We start from the raw sequence: 20,567 nt of genomic DNA, 5'->3' as shown, positions 1-20,567 counted from the left end.
AGACTAGCCGTCAGTCACTTCTGCGCTTATCGTTTGATTTCCTGTCTGTCACATCTTTCTGCCCTCCATATGAAAATCAATCTGCTTTTAATTCACTCGTTTGTGACTTTCTGTTTCTATCACTCTGTTGCCATGCGGACAAGTATGAAAAAAGCCTGACACTAAATTTTAACTTGTATTTTTGTAAACAATTTAACTCATGCAGAATTTGCTATACTAAATTTCTCAATTTATTATAAAAAATGGAAAGTAACACATTGAACTAAACATTGCATTTTGAAGAAGAAAGACTGATATTGTATTTTCAAATGTACTCTATAGTGTTCTTTGTTTTATTTACAACTACAAAAAAATCCATGTTTAGGGTGCAAATATCATGGGCATGCACAAGGTTTGAAAATGATTAATATTCATATACAAATTAATAAAGTAAAAAATAAATAAAATAAAATGCAAATATTAGCGTTAGTTGTACTTTGTGTACTGTAAAAAAATATTTAATACTTTTAAATTTAAACTATTATAGTATTATCACACTTTTACTTTTATTATTTTTTTTTTTTTAAGATTTATTTTTGGTGTTGTTTGACTTTTATTATTATCGACCTTTAAGAAGTAATGGGGAAGACTTCCAGTTCATTAGCCGTTATAGGGAAATAATGAGAAGAATAAAAACGTGCAGTAAACTCAAAAAAGAATATATTCAAATTATATGGTAAGACACACCCATTTTCAATATCAAGCAGCAAAACGAGCTGTTTTGTACAGTTAAAAATAGCTGGACACGGATGAGACCGGAAGCTAGACTCATGGAATTTACAAATGGCCGTGCCTGCTCTTACAGGAAGAAAAAGTTGGATAGGACAGTGTACAAGTGAAGGAGAGAGAGAGAAGGGGGCGGGATCAGGAAAGGTCCTCGAGCTGGGATTCAAACTCGGGACTGCCCACAAGGCTATTGCTGCAGACACTTTTTAAAATTGTATTACTTTTATTAATTATTTTGCAATATATAATGGGTCACACTATGTGCATTGTGAGCACCAAACCCAATCTTAAGGTGCTCTCATAAGAACATATACATTTCATGTTTCCAAAATGGCAAAATAAGATAATAGCAGTCAAAAATATAAACTTTATTCTGCCTCTTACATTTAAAATGTGGTATAAAATACAAATGTTAAAGACATTATAAATCTTATGACCAAAAAAATATTTCATTATTATAAAAAAGTTAAATATTACATTAAATAGTGTTCATTCATTCCTTAAAATAAACTTTCTTCATTGGAAATTCTTTAAGAACTTCTTGATTCTTCAGAATTGATGATTGGTCGATTGGTGTCATCCCAAAACAAGTAGACAATAAAATGTTCAAAACGGTCCATCAAAGATCAGAACATCATGAGGGTGTGGTGATGGTACGGTGTTTGTGATGTGTAATAATGCACAGGATTTGCATGATGTCCAGGCAGCGCATACATAAACGAATTTTGCGCAAACGCTGGTTGTGCGCAGTGGTTCTGCTCCTCTCCATGACCTTCTTGTTCCTTCTTCCATTTGGTGCGTCGGTTCTGAAACCAGATCTTGACCTGTGTTTCGGAGAGACGGAGGGCCGCAGCGATGCAGTGGCGCTCAAACACCGAGAGATAGTGGCTGTTCTGGAAGCTTCGCTCCAGGATGCGCAGCTGATCCAGTGTGAACGCGGTGCGAATGCGCTTCGATTTCCCCTTCGCACCAGAAACACTGGGGATGTTTGAATCTGCTGGGTCTTGAGATGAAATCATCTTGGCACTGTCTTTAGTTACAGATTTACCTGAAATGTAAGAAGAAACGAAGTTGTGAGAACATTATAGACCCTTTTAGGGCCGATGTCAAAATAAAGTGCTATATAAATGCCTCATTCATTCAAAGAGCAAGTAACTGCGTTTCTTTTCTTATTAAAAAGTACAGACCTACGGAAAATCATCTTGAAGATGTTCTAAACAAAACACAGTATTTGTCATATATTTTTGTATAAGTAAATTCATTATAAAAAAGCTAAATACTTGTTTTTTGACCACTGATCTATAATAGAGAACATTATAGAGTCATTAAATAAAGAGTCATTATATATACCACCTCAGGGAAAAGCTAAAGTCCAAGATCGTGTTTATTTAACGCATTCTGACTTTTCTGAACTTTAGATTTTTGTTAAAAACTCTGTTTAAATGTTTATATAGTATAGGCTTTGTTTGGATTTGATTTCTTTTATGATTGAGCTCTTAAGACGCGCAGGGAAAGTGATCAGACAGCGCCCTCTCCTAGTCAAGCACCTGTTTTTCATTCGCTAATTACAAAATTGATATTTTGGTGCTTTATGCATGGCTAGCTTTCAACGAGATCTTTTATTTTCACAAACTGAAATTGAAAACGCACTTATTTTCTCCCATGAATGGCTGAGACTCACCTGCGACTTCCCGCATGTTGTCTCTCTGCAGCTCCTGATGTTTTCCAGTGAATTTGGAGGGATCCAGAATGTCTGCGATGGAAAAAGAGGTTTTTCCCAGCACTGGTGAATTACAAGTTTCTTCATGCATCCTGACAGTCGCTTAAAGAGCAGCAAGTGTGTCCATAAAACTCTCTGAGCGTCTCCGTCTCCTCGGATCGCTTATATACTCCTAAAATGAACATGTTAAAGCATCTCTGAGTTTAAAACCAAACCCTCAAACTCCTCCTTTACACGCTTTAACATGTGAATGTGTCTCAGTGGGTGACACGCTTCCTTTGCCATTTATTGCCCTGCATCTGGTTAAAATGTGCCCTTTTCTGAAAAGCCGTGTAGTTTTTTTGTATCAGAGCTTGTCGTTATTTGCAATTGTGTGATTTTACGGTGGTCGAGCGCGTGAGAAGCTGTTGTGATGCTAATTAATCGACTAAAGTCCCCCAGAAGAAAAGTACTGAGGTCTCCGCCGGAATAGCCTGTTACTATATTAGCATGTAAAAGAATGTTTTAAAATAATAATAATATATATGTGTATATATATATATATATATATATATATATATGAAATAATAGCCTACAAATTGCCAAAGCATAAAATTATTTTCATAAAAATAATATATGATATATTTAAAATATTTTATTATATTCAATAATTCAAGTGGCTAAATAAAAAAAACGAATGTAATATATTAATATAATACTTTTGTAATTGAGTATTAAAACCAACAGATATAAATACAAATCAGACACATTTTTCTTTAAAAAGAAATTGTGCATTTTGATGCTCTGGACAAAACTGAGCAACAGTAAAATATTTCAATACAACATAATTGAATTTTCAAATAAAAAAAATCAAAAACAAAAAACTTTTGTATATAGGGAAAAAAATGTTTTAATTATTTTTATCATTTTGTGTATTCATGTGTATTTGTTTTAACTGCCACGTTATATTTTATCATTTCATAAATTAATTTAAAATACATTTATTTTTAAAATAATAAAACAGATACAGATACAAAAATCAAATACACAAATAATATATTTTTTTTATTTGAAAAGAAAATATGGATTTAGCTCCTCTACAACTGAGCAACATTTAAACAATACAATACAACTGAATGCAAAACACATGTATTTTATCATTTATAAAGTACTTTAGAAATGCTTTATATATAGAAAAATATTTGTATAATTTTGTGGATATATATATATATATATATGTGTGTGTGTGTGTGTATTTGTTGTGAATGACATAATATTTGCATCACTTAATAAAATTATTTAAAATAAAAATATTTTTAAAATAAAATATTTGTTTTTTTTTATTCAAACCAAAGTGATAACTGATAGAAATAGATAGACAGACTCTTTTTTTTCTTCAAAAAGAAAAAGTGCATCTATCTGCTCTGCAGAAAACTTAGCATCAGTTAAGCATTATATCTGAATGCAAAATGCATGGATTTAAAAACAGTTTAGGAATGCTTTAGACATTGTGTAAAGTTATGTGTGATTGTTTTAATAGCCATATTAACCTCTTATGCATGCAAATAAAGTTTTTGGGGGGGTAAGTTAATGTTCTAATGGGTCTAATGCAGCAGAAAGTGTGCTGGTCTCCAGCGGGATGAGTGTGTGCTCAGTAGGAGCCTCCAGACAAAGGCCTTATGATGCTGTAAATAATGGCTGAAGGCTCCAGAGGTGGCCCTCCGTGGCAGCTGCCAGCCGTCAGCACCATCTATACTGCTGGTATTCACTGCTCGGGGCTTCGCCGGCCCACCGGGACAATTAGCAGATGTCACCCATGTCTGTGACCCTGCCTGACCTGCGCCTTTGTCCCGGCGGTGAGGATGAGGAGGAGTATCAGCGAGGGGCCTTCAGCTCAATCACACAGCAGAAGATCTCCAGCCCTGCTGCTCAAAACACATTAACCTTATTAACCTGCACTGCTTCTGTCTTACACTCTTTTGAAGTTGAACTCATATCAATTATTGACCATCACATGGGTTACCAAAGTGGATTTTAATAGGCCTATCATTTCAAAAAAGGCTTGAAATGATCTTGAAATGGTCAGATATGTGGCTTTCAACCTGTTGGATACATAATCTTGAACGTTTCATAATTTTTAATAATCTTGTTATGATTTGCTGTTGAATGAAAAGCTACTGTGACACTAATTAATCAACTAATTACTCATAGCCTTCAAGAAGAAAAGTACTGATGTCTCTGGAATTGCATGTTTAAGTTAACTAATATAATATAATATATTATATTTAGTGCTGTCAAATGATTAATGTTATGTTTATATATTAAATATATTTATATATTATATAAAATATATGAATATAAATGTATATACATGTAAATATTTTCAAAATATATACTGTGTGTGTATTTATATATACATAATAAATATACAGAGTACACACACATATATTATGTAAACATAAACTTTTATTTTGGATGCGATTAATCGTGATTAATCGTTTGACAGCACTAAATATATTATATTTATTACTATTTAATAAAATATTTAATTATGTATTTATGTTACATTACATTAAACATATATTATAATTATCAATTAATTATATTAATTATTAGTAGAAATTAATTAAAGTAAAAATACGTAATATTTATTAAATATCTTATTAAATAAATAGGTCTTATATTTTAGTTTTAAGTGAATTTGTATTAAATTAAATACACTATATATTATATAATGCGTTATATATATAACTATATCTATTTGTCTATACTTTTTCATTTAATACAAATTGGCAAACATACTTATCTATTTATTTAAAAAATATATATTGAATTATTTTCTTATTGCATAACATTTAACGTTTATTTAAAAATGGAAAAATTAAAGTAAATATATTTTAAATTAAATATATTTTATGTGTATGTATGTATATATATTGATCTAAATTTGATCTCCAGAAAATGAACAAGTACATTTCGGTATTAAAGACTTGGCATAATGTAAATTAGGAAATATTTATTCCATCTGAAAATAATCTTAAACATTTTATCATCTTAGTTACAAATGCAACTTTGTCCTTGATGCCATACTTTGTGCTTGTACTTTGTAATTTTTGAAGTGTTTATTGAGAGTAAGCATGTAAGGGTCGTCGTGTCTGTACCTCACAGATGGCCAACAATATCAGCGAGACCAACACAAAGCACGACATGTATCTGAACGATCCTCTTTCCGTTCCATCATCAGGCCTAACAACAGCCCAGCGCATCATTGTCCTGCACTTTCACACAAACAAAGGGGCGCTTTAGTGGTAATGGATGTTTAAAGCATGTTTTACAGGTTTACGATGCATTTGATGTCCACGCTGCTCTGAGAGAAGAGACACTGTAATTTGTGGGAAGAGTTTGTTTGCATGTCGTTCAAGCATCTGTCCTTACAGGAAGAAACGTCATGAGAGTACTGCAGTTAAACACTCCTGAGCCATTTACTACACACAAACAAACAAATAAATCATTGCAATAAATAAATAGCCTTATAGGACAAAAAATAAGACGCTGCAATGATGCATTACAGTGAGAGAAAATAGTTTTAAAATGCAAGTAGTTTTAATAAAAAGAATGAATAAACAAACAAATAAAAAATACCTCTTAAAGTAATGGTCTAAAATGAAGTATTACAACACACTTTGAGTGATCGTATAGTTTGTATTTATGTGTTTAATTTGTTAAAAAAGGCTATTTTTCTTTTGTTAATATATTTCACTAATCATTTTAGTTGACTAATAATAATTCAAACAAATAGGTTTGCCTATACAGTAAACAAACAAACAAATCTGAAATTTTTGAAGGCTGCTGCAGTGATGGTTTTGTGTAAGACAAATTATTATTGAAATTATTGGTGAGAACAAACAACGTATGGTTAAAAAAAGAAAAACAGTATTCCTAACAGGTAAAAACAATGCAATTTTTTTTTTAAAAATCTCTACGATACTATAGAATAAAATCTAATAAATATATACTGGAATCTATAGCCTACTATACTGTTTTAATTCAGGCTTTATTGTAACACTCAGTAGTGTAGGATTTAGTTGGGACTTTAGGGATATGTCCCTAAAATATCCAGCGACTGCTAAATTGTCTAGCATTAATTTTGATCAAACAATTAAATATCTGTTTATGTATAGGCCTAACCACTGTTATTATAATTTCGGCCGCATCTGAAATCAGGTCATACCATTGATATTACCTGAGAAGTTAAAGTAATTGCGCAAGAAAACCACGCAATTTCAAAAATGTACATTTAATATGTGCAGGGTTTGTGAATCATTTGATTCAGATCGGAACTTCGGAGCAGGTTCGCGAATCATTACTTACTTACTTTACTTTTAGTCATTTAGCAGACGCTTTTATCCACAGCGACTTACAAATAAGAAAAAGTAACTAAAACTAAAAGTTAACACTCTGTAAATACTCTATACACACCCATTTAAGAAAATATAGAAATTAAATAAAATTGACAAATGCATACAACATTTCAATAGTAAACATAGAAAGGATCGCAAATTATTTGATTCAGATCGGAACTTCGGAGCAGGTTCCTGAAATCATTAAATGATTCGATCGCAAATAATTTGATTCAGATCGGAACTTCGGAGCAGGTTCGCGAATCATTAAATGATTCGATCGCAAATTATTTGATTCAGATCGGGACCTCAGAGCAGGTTCGCGAATCATTAAATGATTCGATCGCAAATTATTTGATTCAGATCGGGACCTCAGAGCAGGTTCGTGAAATCATTAAATGATTCGATCGCAAATTATTTGATTCAGATCGGAACTTCGAAGCAGGTTCGCAAAATCATTAAATGATTCGATCGCAAATTCATCGGAGCGTAGGATATATATAGCCTATCGCTAATCACTGGATTCAGATCTGCACTTCCGAGCGCGTCGGAGTCAGACTTCGAATCATTTTCTTTATTTATTTCTTTCTTTTTGAAATCATCAATCCTATGCTCTTGGTAAAATTTATAAAATATGTTTTTTTATTTTCTTTTTTAAATTTAGCTTAAAGTCCGTGTAAACGGTTTTTTACTTAAAAACGTCAAGTAAATAAAATAAGCTATCAAAATCTTGAAAAAAGTAAGCAGTATTCTCTGCTCTCAAACGCTGGGGGCGTGTCCACTGGCGGCTCTGAAACCACGCCCACTCGCGGGAACTCTGCCGTCTGTCTCTTCCTCTAGCAGCTTATTTAATAAGGAGACCGAACTGTTTTGTATGCGTTTACGTGACGAAGGCATAAAAACGTAAGGAAACCAAACTTAAGGATGGATGAATAAATATATGGCGTTCCGATCGGCTCTTTAATATGACTTTGCTACATGCACTCGTCTCAATGAACGTGACGTCTGCGTCTGCCGAACGTCTCGTCTGCGTCTGCCACATCACTCGTTCGTGTGCCGAACGTGACGTCTGCGTCTGCCATAGTCTGCTGCAAGGGCGGTTTCCAGCACATTCCACTCACTCATTCTTTATTATTTTTATTTTTTATTTTATTTGGCCTTAGAAATCCAGTAAAATAAAAATAAAAAAATCCATATTAATTTGTGAATATTTTAAATGTTTAATAAAGGGGCAAAACGTCATAAACAAAAGTCAAATAATAGTTTACAAACTATTTTAAAAAAATGTTTACAGTCGTTTTTTTTCACCACAGGTGACTTATATATAAAAAATAGTAGCCTATTTTTCAATTCTATTCTTCTATTTAAAGGATCTACAGAAAACGCGATCGAGTTGTCTGTTTTCTAGTCTACCAAAGTGCTGTAGCCTAGGCCTTTTAAAACTATATAAAAAAACACAATAACAACCCCAACAATAAGCTATAAAAATGCAATAGCCTATATCAAGTTTGTTTCTTCATATTTCTATCTTTGTGGGGGCATTTGGCCCTCAAAATGTGGGTTAAACAACACACACACAATATCCTATATATAAATCACAGACGCAGACATCACGTTAAGACAGACGCAAGTGTCACGTTCATTGAGACGAGTGCATGTTGCAAAGTCATATTAAAGAACCGATCGCAACCGCTGGCACACTACACTGAGCCATGTTGAGTAGAGTGTTAAATACGTGTTAGAGAAAAAAATAATTAATAACTTCACTGCCACACGTGAATGACGCGTGACGTCTGACTCGACACTTCACTGCCACGCGTGATTTACGTGACGTCTGCGTGACGTCTGCGTCACGTCTGCGTCTTAAAATGAATGGAATAAATAGCAGAAAGAAAAAAAAATAAGACGTTGAGTGAGACGTTCATTGAGACGAGTACATGTAGCAAAGTCATATTAAAGAGCCGATCGGAACGCCATATAAATAAGCGCACACACACACAGACAGACAGACAGTTGTTCACACAAGTTCTTATTTGTTACACTGTTTATTTAAGTTTATATTGTTATAATGTTTTTATTATATTATTTTGATCTTTCATTGTTCATATTTCTCCACATATATTTCAAGCTTTGGCAATATTGTATATTTTACAGTCATGCCGAATTGAGTTGTCCTGCAGGTGTCAGTGTGTGTCTGAGCTCTGTGTGAATCACGCGATGAAGCCGCCGTGTTATCGCGAGATTTCAATCGTTGTCGTTATTTCAAAGATGGCGGCAGAAGCGGGATCTGTGCCTGAGAGAGAGACAGCAGAAGGGTGAGAATCAATAAAAACATGCTTTAATCAATGAAACCACTGATATTAAGTATCTAGAGACGTGATCGGATCTACATCGAACAGCTGTGATATTAATAGCGCTGTTCAGCACATAAATACAATCATTCCAGTGTTAGAATGAAGTGCTGGATCTTATTTATGTGCTGCTCGATTGTTGTGTTTCTCTGTGATGTGCTATTCTATTAATTTAATGTTAACATACTGATTTTTTAAATGTTTTTTATCATGATTTTACCTTATTTACCTTAAAGGTCCTTGCCAAAAAAAAAAAAAATCGTTACACAGAGAATGAGTTTCATTTCATTCTGCTCTCTTTGTAGTTTTGTGTGTGTTTTCATAATGAATTAAGTCTAAAAGTGGCATATGTGTTCATACTTTTGTGTGTTTTTGTATATTTTTGAATGTCTATTGTATGTTTATTTTGTACACACACATACATATATATATATATAAACACGGATATATGGATGCATATATGGATGATTTTATTTATATATATATATATATATATATATATATATATATATATATATATATATATATATATATATATAAGAAATGGAAATTAATTATAAAAAAATCATACAATGTGATTTTCTGGATTGTTTTTATATTCTGTCGCTCACAGTTGAGGTGTACCTACGATGAAAATTACACATCTCTCCATTCTTTGTAAGTGGGAAAACTGGAAAAATCGGCAGTGTATCAAATACTTATTTGCCCCACTGTATATATGGAAGTGTAGGTACTGACTGACTAATAACGTTTCTGTTGCCTTGATGTTAAAGAGCGCGTGGTTAAGAGTAGGGATGGGTATCGTTAAGGTTTTAACGGTATTACTACTCTTATCGATACTGCTTATCGATCCGGTACTTTAACGGTATTCTTATCTTAACACTAAAAATGCCTGCACTTCATCAATTTGTAAATGCACCAGTGTGCAGGTATTTTTAGTGTTTTATATACATAAGATAAGATACAGTAACAACATGAACAAAGAAACAAAGTAAAACAAACTGACAAATACAATAAAACAAACACACAAACGAAATGAAATAAACAGTGCTTTCATTTTTCCATGAAGGTCTACTAATATTAATGTTCAGGTAAGTAATAGTTACAAAAGTAATCAAATGTAAATGAGCACTGCATAGTTTTCACTGTATGTACTGATAGATTTATGTTTATTAAAGCTATAACGTTGTTCAGATTAAGAGCTGTGGGTGATTTTCTCTTTGCATTTTGTTCTTTGATTAACATCGATGGCTCAAGCTCCAGTCTGACACTTTAAGACAATATACTGACACGCATCGGATTTTCTCCCAACTGTTCTCGTCCACTTAAAACATAAAAGTGAAGACTCTCATAACCGGCCATTTTGACACATTGTGTGTGTATTTTTTTGGCATATTTTTGTGTGTTATTTCGACGCGCCCGAAGCTCAAAGTGTGCTTGTCCGTTTTGGAGCAAGCCGCCGCGCAGGCACACGCGCGCACACACATTTCAGCCTGAACAGCGTCACTTGTTCAGATTGTACTCTCAACGTTTTACTATCAAATATGTCCTGCAATGTAGCAACAGTAAAGACGGCATTTGATAACAATCACTGATTGAGCTGATTCAGATAAGTTTTGGTTCGGAGGAACGAATCCGCGCCGCTATGAAGGGAAGGGAGAAATGCGGCTATAATCCTTGGAAGCCAAAATCGAAAAAAAATAAATAAATACTTAGCTTAATATAACAGCCACAGGCCTAAAGTGTGATCAGATGTTTGAATAGTTGGTTCTCTCTTCTATCATAATTAAACAGGACTTTCATGTTGCGTGTGCTGAAGCTCCGCGTGAGCGCGATCTGGCTTCTGAATTGCGCATAACAAAAATGCATCATAGACAAATGTTTGAATATTATTGCACATAAAAACAGCTGGCGACATATATATATATATATATATATATAGAGAGAGAGAGAGAGAGAGAGAGAGAGAGCAACAATAAATGTATGTGTGTTTTCTTAATTTCTCCAATACCGACAGAAGTACCGATAACGTCAGAGCTTATCGATACTCCGGTCTTTCATAATTTAGCCCCGAGACCGATTTAATACCGAGTTTCGGTACCCATCCCTAGTTAAGAGTAAGTTACTGACCAGTTCTGGTAGGTTTACATCTCATATTATCACGTGTGTTTTTGCAGAGATGCATCATTTGGAGATCTGACCACAAACATGGAGACCGAGTCGTCAAGTGGAAAAGAGACTATGGTATGACATTTGACACACGAGCAATCATATATATATATATATATATATATATATATTATTTATTTATATGCAACATAAAATGGAACCATCTGATTTACTTTATTAACAAACACCACTGCTCTTATTGTGAATGGTTTATAAGTGGACATTATTCTAAAGTATTTATTTTATATGAAATTATATAATATTATTATATAAATAATGATTTAATGTTATTTTAAACATTTATTATATATTTAAATATAGAGTAGATTTAAGTAGAAAATTTAAGTAGAATTTTAATATTTGGAATTAGCCTTTATTTTTTAGTTTTCATTTGCGTTTTTCCTCATCTGTCGTATTTTTTTTGCTTTTTTAGATTTCTCTAGTCTGTAGCTTTGTTTTATTTTATTTTTAGTAATTTTAGTGCTTCAACTTAAACATTTATTTCAGTTAGCTTTCAAAATAACATTTCCAATTTTTGCAAAATTTAAATTTTAAAATTTTATTTAGATTCATCACTATTTCAATTAATAGTTTATTTTTAGTTAACGGTAACAATACTGTTTCAGCTTAATCAAAACCAATTCCCGGAAAGTACTTTGAATGTCCTGGATCACTGGATGGATTGATATGTCACATTACAGAATGTGCTGTTTCGTGTCGACTTTCAGTATAGCGTAACATTGTGTCTGTGTGTGTCCTCAGGACACGGCGGGTGACAGTTCGGAGGCGGCAGATGCACAGACGGGATCTGGAGACGATGAGAGCGGCCGTCAGCTGGGGGAAGTGGAGCTGCAGTGTGCTCTGTGCATGAAGTGGTTTACGGCAGACACGTTCAGCATCGACACGGCGTACGTTTGTCTCCTGACACAGATGGACGGGCATCTCACACGCATGTACTTACGCTATCCGTTTGTTCTTTCCTGCAGAACTTGCCTGCCGTTCATGACCAATTATGTGTTTCACTGCAATGTGTGTCACCACAGCGGAAACACGTACTTCTTGAGGAAACAAGCAAGTGAGTGGATCAGGTTGACTTGCTGAGTTAGTAAAAACTTTTGCATGCTGCTGTTGGAATTTTTACGTAGGTGTTGTGCAGTACCAGGGCTGCACGATTTGGAGAAAATAATCTAATTGAATTTTTATATTTTTTTTATTTTTTATTAAAAATTGTGATCGTAATTTAAAATGCCATTTAAAAAAGAAAATTCCAAGTTTGCTGAGCTTGTAAGGCAGTTTTGGCCAAAATTTTGTGATGTATATCAATATGGCTTTGATATTATTATTATTATTATTATTATTATTTACCATGATCCTAATTAGTATTAATATTATTATTGTTGTAATGAATAAAATGACTACTTGTTGTTTTTATTATTATTATTATTATTATTATTATTGTACTAATTAATGGAAATTACTGAATAAAAACAAATGTTATATTATAATAAGAAATTACATAATAGTAATGAGAATAATTAGTTTACATTACAAATGTAAAATTAAAATACTTAAATTTAAATCTGTCATAATTTCTTTCATTTTCAAACATTAAACCATCAAGCTTTTTTTAACAGTAACATTATTATTATTATTATTATTATTATTGCGTACGTTAATTGAATATGAGAATTATGAAATAAAAACAAAGCAAATTTCTTTTGCAATTATTTTTGTTTACATTACAACTGTTACGATACTAATATATGTCTGTCTTAATTTTTAAATGTTGAACCATCAAACTTTATTACTGTAATAATTTTTTATATTAAAGATAAAAATTGCTAAATAAAAACAAAAAATATTACACTTGCAATTGAAAATTTTAGTTTACAACTGTTACAATAATAATATTTATATTAGTAGTCTTAATTTCTTCATTTTCAAATCATAAACATCACACATTATTATTATTATTATTATTATTATTGATAATAATAATAATAAATATAATCATTGTTATGATTAATAAAATATAAAAATTACTAAATAAAAACAAAATAAATATTACTTGATAATTTAAATTGTGTAGCTCCGGTATTTGTATTGCATTCAGCACATCGATCCCTCCCCGTCATCTTTATTGTTTAATGAACTTACCCACAGATCTGAAGGAGATGTGCCTCACTGCTCTGGCAAATCTGACATGGAGGTCCAGAACTCAGGAGGAGCATCCCAAAACAATGTTCTCTAAAGATAAGGTATGCTTTCCGCTGAAGTTCAGTGAATGCGGTGCCATGTGTTTAATGTGTGGTGTCAGTGGTGTTATTTGTTCTCTTGTGAAGGACATCATACCTTTCATTGACAAATATTGGGAGTGCATGACGACCCGTCAGAGGCCCGGCAAACTCACATGGCCTAATAATATCGTCAAGACCATGGTGAGTCATTTGAATCACTTGATTCCTTTGTGCCTGTAATGTGGTTTATAGAGCTTTATAAAGGCTGGCTTGTGTTGTTTGGACTCAGAGTAAAGAGCGTGATGTTTTCCTGGTGAAAGAACATCCAGACCCCGGCAGTAAAGACTCTGAAGAGGACTATCCTAAGTTTGGCTTGCTTGATCAGGTGCGACGTTCTAGAGATCAGATCATATGAACTCAATGCTGAGTAGGACACTTCAGAATCACACAAACTTCATAATATCATGAAAATCTGACACGAGTCTAGTATCTCTTAAACCTATTTTATTAAATTTTGCTTTTTAGGGTCAATTAGGAAATTAAATTACTCCGCAAGCACTCTCAAAAGAAATTAAGTCATCAACCCTGAATCTGTTTTAGAGTTTTATTTAAAATAAATTAAAAGCCTCTTAAAATGCTCTTTTATAGTATAACGAAATTACTAAAACTTAAACTGAAAATATACAAATAAAATCTAATTTAAAATATGAATAAATACTTTAATAATGTTAAATCAGGGATCCTCAAATCTGGTCCAAGAGATCCACAGAGTTTAGCTCTAACCCTAATCAAACACACCTGAGCATGCCAATCAATGTCTTCAGGATCATTAGAAAATCACAGATCGGTGAGTTTGATCAGGGTTGGAGCTAAACTCTGCAGCGCACTGGACCTCCAGGGTAAGATTTGAGGAACCCTGGTATAAATAATACTAAAATAACACTGGTACAATAGTAACACTGGTAAAAATTCATAGGCCTTGTGTCTTTTACGTATAATGAAAATGTATGAAAAAAAGGTGGTAAAACAATTTTCACTTTCGCTTGTAAATTTTACAAATAATCAAAAAAATGGCAAGTCACCCATTCAATTAAACATGAAATTTTGAAATGAAAATATTTTCTTGTAAAATGCACTCCAGTAATCTATTTTAAAACTTTGTTTTGTGTTTGGTTTCACTCAGGATCTGGGCAATATTGGACCGTCGTATGACAACCAGAAGCAGATGACGGCCATCACGGGTGCTGGAGGGTTAAATGGTAAAACTCAGCTCTAAACTCCAGAAATGATTAAAGATGGATATTTGATCCCATTGCTTAGGGAGTTTCTTTAAAGCTGTGCGTTGTATTCCAGGTGGATCGACTTTTTCAGGTGAATATGGAGTGTTTTACGTGTGGAAGGCTGATGTTTGGTGCTCCTGTAACTTCCCCTCGCTTTGCATTGATCTTTGCGCTCTTGACTGACTTGCCTGGGCTCATCTGCTCGATCTGCAGCACTAATTCATGTTTCTGTGTGCTTGCGCTCCCTCTCAGACACTGAAATCTAACCGTCATGGCTTTTGGCACATATGAGTGGACTGAGGCATATAGCTTTGATGCTTAATCGTGTTTGTCAAACGCTGTGGCCTTTAGATTGGCTGCTCTGCTGCAAGCGTTTGGGATTTAAGTTGATGTTTGATGAATCAGGCCGAGGTTTGAATCTGCCTCTGAGACTCTGAGTTTCTGTCACAGGTGGGCTTCCTCCAGCTGCTACAGGTAAAGGCCGAGGAGCCAAACGCAAACAACAGCAGCAACAGGACGGAGCCACGGCTGGAACGGCCAAGAGAACACGCAGGTACGACAACAAGCGCATCTTTAAGTCAATATGAAAATCCACTCTATTTTGTAAATGCATGTTATTGATCTTATTGGGAATGATTCATTTGTGCATGTTTTATTGTTTCTTTGTTTTTTTTGAAAACCGTAATGTTTAATCAAAATTTGAGTGTGATGCCCACATATCAAAATCCAATCAACATCTGTGTCAACCCGTTATTCTTGAATGTATGTCATACAACATCTGGTAACACTTAATATTAAGGTTCCATTTGTTAACTAATTAATTAGTTAACACGAACTAGCAATTTATTTTTTTACATTTATTAATAGGTAATGTTAATTTCAACATTTACTACTACATTAAAATCAAAAGATGTATCTGTTAATATTATTTAATAGATCTAAGCTAACATGATATAATGACGAACAGTTGTATTTTTATTAACTGATGTTAACAAAGAATAATAAATACTGTAACAAACGTATTGCTCATTGTTAGTTAAAGCATTAAATATATTGGAACCTTTTTGTAAAGTGTTGCCAAAGTTCTTATTCTTTATTTATTTATTTATGTTTATTTTTTTTAAATTTTCACCCAATTTTTGGCCAAGATTTCTTCACTAAAATCCCCAAAATAAGTACTTGTATTATTATAACTTGTATTATGAGACTGATTGTGTTTTACTCCTTGTTTTTCATGCTAGCATGCTAATTAAGATTTTTTTATGTAAAAAAAAAATAGTAGAATATAAAATATGTATTTTTAAATGTTATATGTTTTATAATTGTACAGAAATATTTAAACAAAATTGATCTTTTAAAACTATATAAAACCTTTAATGTTAACTTCAACATTTACTAATACATTATTATAACCAAAAGTTGTTTCTGTTAATATTATTTAATCAACCTGAGCTAACATGAATTATAATGAGCAGTTGTGCTTTTTTACCCAATTCCCAAAATAAGTAATTTAGAACAAAAGACATGTAGTTAGATTATAACTGATTGTGTTCTATAGATCTGATTGTGCTTTATTCTGTTTTAGTGACCCGCTGTTCTCAGCGCAGCGCCTGCCGCCTCATGGTTATCCTCTCGAGCACCCCTTCAACAAAGACGGTTACCGCTACATCCTAGCCGAGCCGGATCCTCACGCTCCCGACCCGGAAAAACTGGAGCTGGACTGCTGGGCCGGGAAGCCCATCCCAGGAGACCTGTACCGCGCGTGTCTGTATGAGAGAGTGCTGCTGGCGCTGCATGACAGAGGTACACGTGTCATCCATCTGACCTACAGTGGTGGCCAAAATGATTTGAACACTAGTATTTTCAGCAGCTAAAAATGGTTTTAAGTCACTTATTTGTATCTTTTGCTGTAGTGTGTCAGTAGGAAATCTCAGTTTCCATTTCCAAACATTGATTTTGCCATTAATTGTAATAATCCAGTAAGATTTTTGTCTGACAACAGCCAGTGCTCCACACAGAGATGTGATCTGATCATCATCCAGTCTGTCTGGCATGACATGAAGAAACAGAACAAACTGAGACAGACTAAATCCAGAAGAACTGTAGCAATGTCTCCAAGAAACCTAAAACCATTTTGGTCACCACTGTAAATAAACCTCCTGCTCAATTGCTTACTGTCTTTTTTATCTCTATTTCAGCTCCGCAGCTAAAGATTTCAGATGACCGCTTGACGGTGACCGGAGAGAAGGGCTACTCGATGGTCCGAGCGTCTCATGGGGTCAGAAAGGGTGCGTGGTATTTCGAGGTCACTGTGGACGAGATGCCACCGGACACCGCGGCTCGACTGGGCTGGTCGCAGCCTTTAGGTCTGTCCTGTTACAGCACTACTAACAGTTACAGTAGCGTCCCTGTATTTACAGCGTCCGTTATGTGTCTTTCATCTCAGGAAACCTACAAGCTCCTCTGGGTTACGATAAGTTCAGCTACTCGTGGCGCAGTAAGAAAGGAACGCGCTTCCATCAGTCCATAGGAAAGCATTACTCTGACAGCTACGGACTGGGAGACATCTTGGGCTTCTACATTGAGCTTCCAGACGAGACAGAAACCGCCAAGGCTCTGCCTGACACATACAAGCACAAAGTATGAACAAATGAAGTTATTCAGTTGAAAATGCATTTTAATTAAAGGAATAGCTCACCCAAAAAATGAAAATTTACTCGAGCCATCCAAGATGTAAATGAGTTTGTTTTAGCATCAGATTTGGAGAAATGTAGCATTATATCACTTGCTCAGCAATAGATCTTCTGCAGTGAATGGGTGCCGTCAGAATGAGAGTCCAAACAGCTGATTAAAAACATCACAATCCACACCACTCCAGTCCATCAGTTAACAACTTGTTAGGGGAACAGCTGTGCGTTTATAAGAAACAAATCCATCATGACTTTTTTAACTTCAAATCGTTGCTTCCAGCTAATAATCCATAGTAACACTTCCTCCAGGGAAAAAGCTGTCTGGTCTGAATCAGGAGAGAAATCTGCACAGATCAAACACCGTTTACAAACAGTTCTGAACAAATATGTGAGTGGAATTTGATGTGAGAGAAGAATAGAGGATGGACTTTTTCACTTGAGGAAGTATGATTATGGATTATGGACTGGTATTTTAGTCAGAAGTGATGGTTTGAAGTTATAAACATCTTAATGATGGATTTGTTTCTTCTTTTCACTGCACAAGTGGATTATTGTGATGTTTTTATCAGCTGTTTGGTCTCTCATTCTGACGGCACCCATTCACTGCAGAGGAGCCACTGGTGAGCTAGTGATGGAATGCTACATTTCTCCAAAGCTGATGATAAAACAAACCCATCTACATCTTGGACAATGACAAGTTTTTATTACAACACCATTTTCTTCATATTTCAACAGCAAATTGGAGTAGAAACATGAATATACAGGTACATCTAAAAAAATGTGAATATCGTGAAAAAGGTCAATATTTTTTGTCACTCGGTTCAGAAAGTGAAACCCATATATTATATAGATTCATTTCACATGGAGTGAAATATTTCAAGCCTTTATTTCTTGAAATTTAGAATATTACATAAGATCAATAAAAGGCTATTTTAAACAGATGTCAGGTTTCTGAAAAATATGTTCATTTCTATGTACTCAATACTTGGTTGGGCCTCCTTTTGCATGAATTACTGCATCAATGCCGCGTGGCATGGAGGCAATCAGCCTGTGGCACTGCTCAGGTGTAATGGAAGCTCAGGTTGCTTTGCCTTCAGCTCATCTGTATTGTTGGATCGACTGTTTCTCATCTTTCTCTTGACAATACCCCATAGATTCTCTATGGGGTTCAGGTCAGGCGAGTTTGCTGGCCAATCAAGCACAGTAACACCATGGTCATTGAACCAGCTTTTGGTACCTTTGGCAGTGTGTGCAGGTGCCAAGTCCTGCTGGAAAATGAAATCAGCGTCTCCATAAAGCTTGTCAGCAGAAGGAAGCATGAAGTGCTCTAAAATTTCCTGGTAGATGGCTGCGTTGTCTGTGGACTTCAGAAAACACAGTGGACCAACACCAACAGATGACATGGCAGCCCAAATCATCACTGACTGTGGGAACTTCACACTGGACTTCAAGCAACATGGATTCTGTGCCTCTCTAGTCTTCCTCCAGACTCTGGGACCTTGATTTCCAAATGAAATGCAAAATTTACTTTCATCTGAAAAGAGGACTTTGGACCACTGAGCAACAGTCCAGTTCTTTTTCTCCACAGCCCAGGTAAGACGCTTCTGATGTTGTCTCTGGTTCAGAAGTGGCTTGGTAGCCCTTTTCCTGAAGACATCTGAGCGTGGTGACACTTGATGCACTGACTCCAGCTTCAGTCCACTCCTTGTGAAGCTCTCCCAAGTGTTTGAATCAGCTTTGCTTGACAGTATTCTCAAGCTTGCGGTCATCCCTGTTGCTTGTGCACCTTTTCCTACCCAAATTCTTCCCTCCAGTCAACTTTGCATTTAATATGCTTTGATACAGCACTCTGTAAACAGCCACAGCTTTCAGTAATGACCCTCTGTGACTTACCCTCTTTGTGGAGGGTGTCAGTGTTCGTCTTCTGCATCATTACCAAGTCAGCAGTGTTCCCCATTATTGTGGTTTCAAAGAACAAGATACACCTGGAATTTATACTGTAGAGATGGTCATTAATTAAAAGTCAAATGTAAATATTCTAATATTTTGAGATACTATTTTTTGACTTTGAGCTGTAAGCTCTAATCATCAAAATTAAATCTTTTTTTTTTAAGTTTTACTTTTACATGTAATGAATCTATAATATATGAGAGTTTCACTTTTTGAAACAAGTTACAAGAAAAGGTTTTCACGATATTCCAATTTTTTTAGATGTACTTGTATTATTAAAAGGTTGATAATGTGCAATTAATTTTTATATACAATTTTTAGTAAATTTATTTAATGAGATTTAGTAGATAAACTTTTTCAGTTTAATTTTTAAATTTAAACTTTATTTTTTACTTTTGGTTAAAAAGAAAAGCATTTTGTGCATCACTAATCTTAAGTGGTACTATGGATTTTTCTCAAAGGCGCTGATCAAATTCAAAAGCTACTTGTACTTTGAAGAGAAAGATTACGTGGATAAGGCTGAGAAGAGTTTAAAGCCCACCAGTTCCAGCCGAGTAAGTGTTTCACTGCGTTATATTCAATCGTTCAAGTCGTGTTTGGTTATTTGACTGTGATGTCATCACTGATACGTGATTATTATTATTTGTTTTTCTCAGATTATATTTTTTAAGAATGGAGTGAATCAAGGTGTGGCCTATGAGGATCTGTTCGAGGGCATGTACTATCCCGCCATATCCCTCTACAAGAGCTGCACGGTACGTGAAAGTTGTGTTTTTATTTTGTGGGAGTAAATCTAGGCAAACAAAATATTTAAACAGATGTTGTTTAGATGCAGCAGGACGGAAACTCTCTCATGTGCGAGTTTGCATGTTAAAACTCTCCCCTGAACGTGAATAATGCTTTTAATTATGCACAACCACTCATGCGCATATACAACCATTCACAAGTTTGGGGGATGTTTTTAATGAGAAGTGTAGTTTATTGTAAAATGTAATTTATTCCTGTGATCAAAACTGAATTTTCAGC

General features: G+C 34.4%; 2 protein-coding genes across 4 annotated transcripts in view; one reads left to right on the top strand and one right to left on the bottom strand.

The window, feature by feature from the left end:
• Nucleotides 1-1,391: 1,391 nt before the first annotated feature.
• On the bottom strand, nucleotides 1,392-2,576 carry LOC306863822 (homeobox protein pnx-like; the record flags this gene model as incomplete). The annotated part of the gene is made up of 2 exons (XM_079407366.1): nucleotides 1,392-1,813; nucleotides 2,447-2,576. 2 exons carry the CDS (start codon nucleotides 2,574-2,576, stop codon nucleotides 1,392-1,394), a joined length of 552 nt encoding a protein of 183 aa, XP_079263492.1.
• Nucleotides 2,577-7,063: 4,487 nt separating this feature from the next.
• Nucleotides 7,064-20,567, top strand: part of LOC306864547 (set1/Ash2 histone methyltransferase complex subunit ASH2-like) — a 16,032-nt gene continuing 2,528 nt past the window's right edge. The window contains exons 1-16 of one of the 3 annotated variants that reach the window (XM_079408640.1): nucleotides 7,064-7,309; nucleotides 7,358-7,767; nucleotides 9,019-9,179; nucleotides 11,393-11,459; nucleotides 12,147-12,292; nucleotides 12,371-12,459; nucleotides 13,548-13,642; nucleotides 13,727-13,822; nucleotides 13,911-14,006; nucleotides 14,805-14,880; nucleotides 15,352-15,454; nucleotides 16,487-16,704; nucleotides 17,100-17,267; nucleotides 17,348-17,541; nucleotides 20,003-20,095; nucleotides 20,198-20,296. In XM_079408640.1, the coding sequence (XP_079264766.1) occupies nucleotides 9,082-9,179; nucleotides 11,393-11,459; nucleotides 12,147-12,292; nucleotides 12,371-12,459; nucleotides 13,548-13,642; nucleotides 13,727-13,822; nucleotides 13,911-14,006; nucleotides 14,805-14,880; nucleotides 15,352-15,454; nucleotides 16,487-16,704; nucleotides 17,100-17,267; nucleotides 17,348-17,541; nucleotides 20,003-20,095; nucleotides 20,198-20,296 (1,638 nt within the window). In that variant the 5' untranslated portion in view covers nucleotides 7,064-7,309; nucleotides 7,358-7,767; nucleotides 9,019-9,081. Of the gene's footprint in view, nucleotides 7,310-7,357; nucleotides 7,768-9,018; nucleotides 9,180-11,392; nucleotides 11,460-12,146; nucleotides 12,293-12,370; nucleotides 12,460-13,547; nucleotides 13,643-13,726; nucleotides 13,823-13,910; nucleotides 14,007-14,804; nucleotides 14,881-14,956; nucleotides 14,993-15,351; nucleotides 15,455-16,486; nucleotides 16,705-17,099; nucleotides 17,268-17,347; nucleotides 17,542-20,002; nucleotides 20,096-20,197; nucleotides 20,297-20,567 lie in introns of those variants that run through there. The other 2 variants (XM_079408639.1, XM_079408638.1) reach the window with 2 other exon arrangements.

Source organism: Barbus barbus, assembly GCF_936440315.1.
Source record: "Barbus barbus genome assembly, chromosome: 45".
Classification (NCBI taxonomy): domain Eukaryota; kingdom Metazoa; phylum Chordata; class Actinopteri; order Cypriniformes; family Cyprinidae; genus Barbus; species Barbus barbus.
This window is presented reverse-complemented; position numbering and strand designations above follow the sequence as displayed.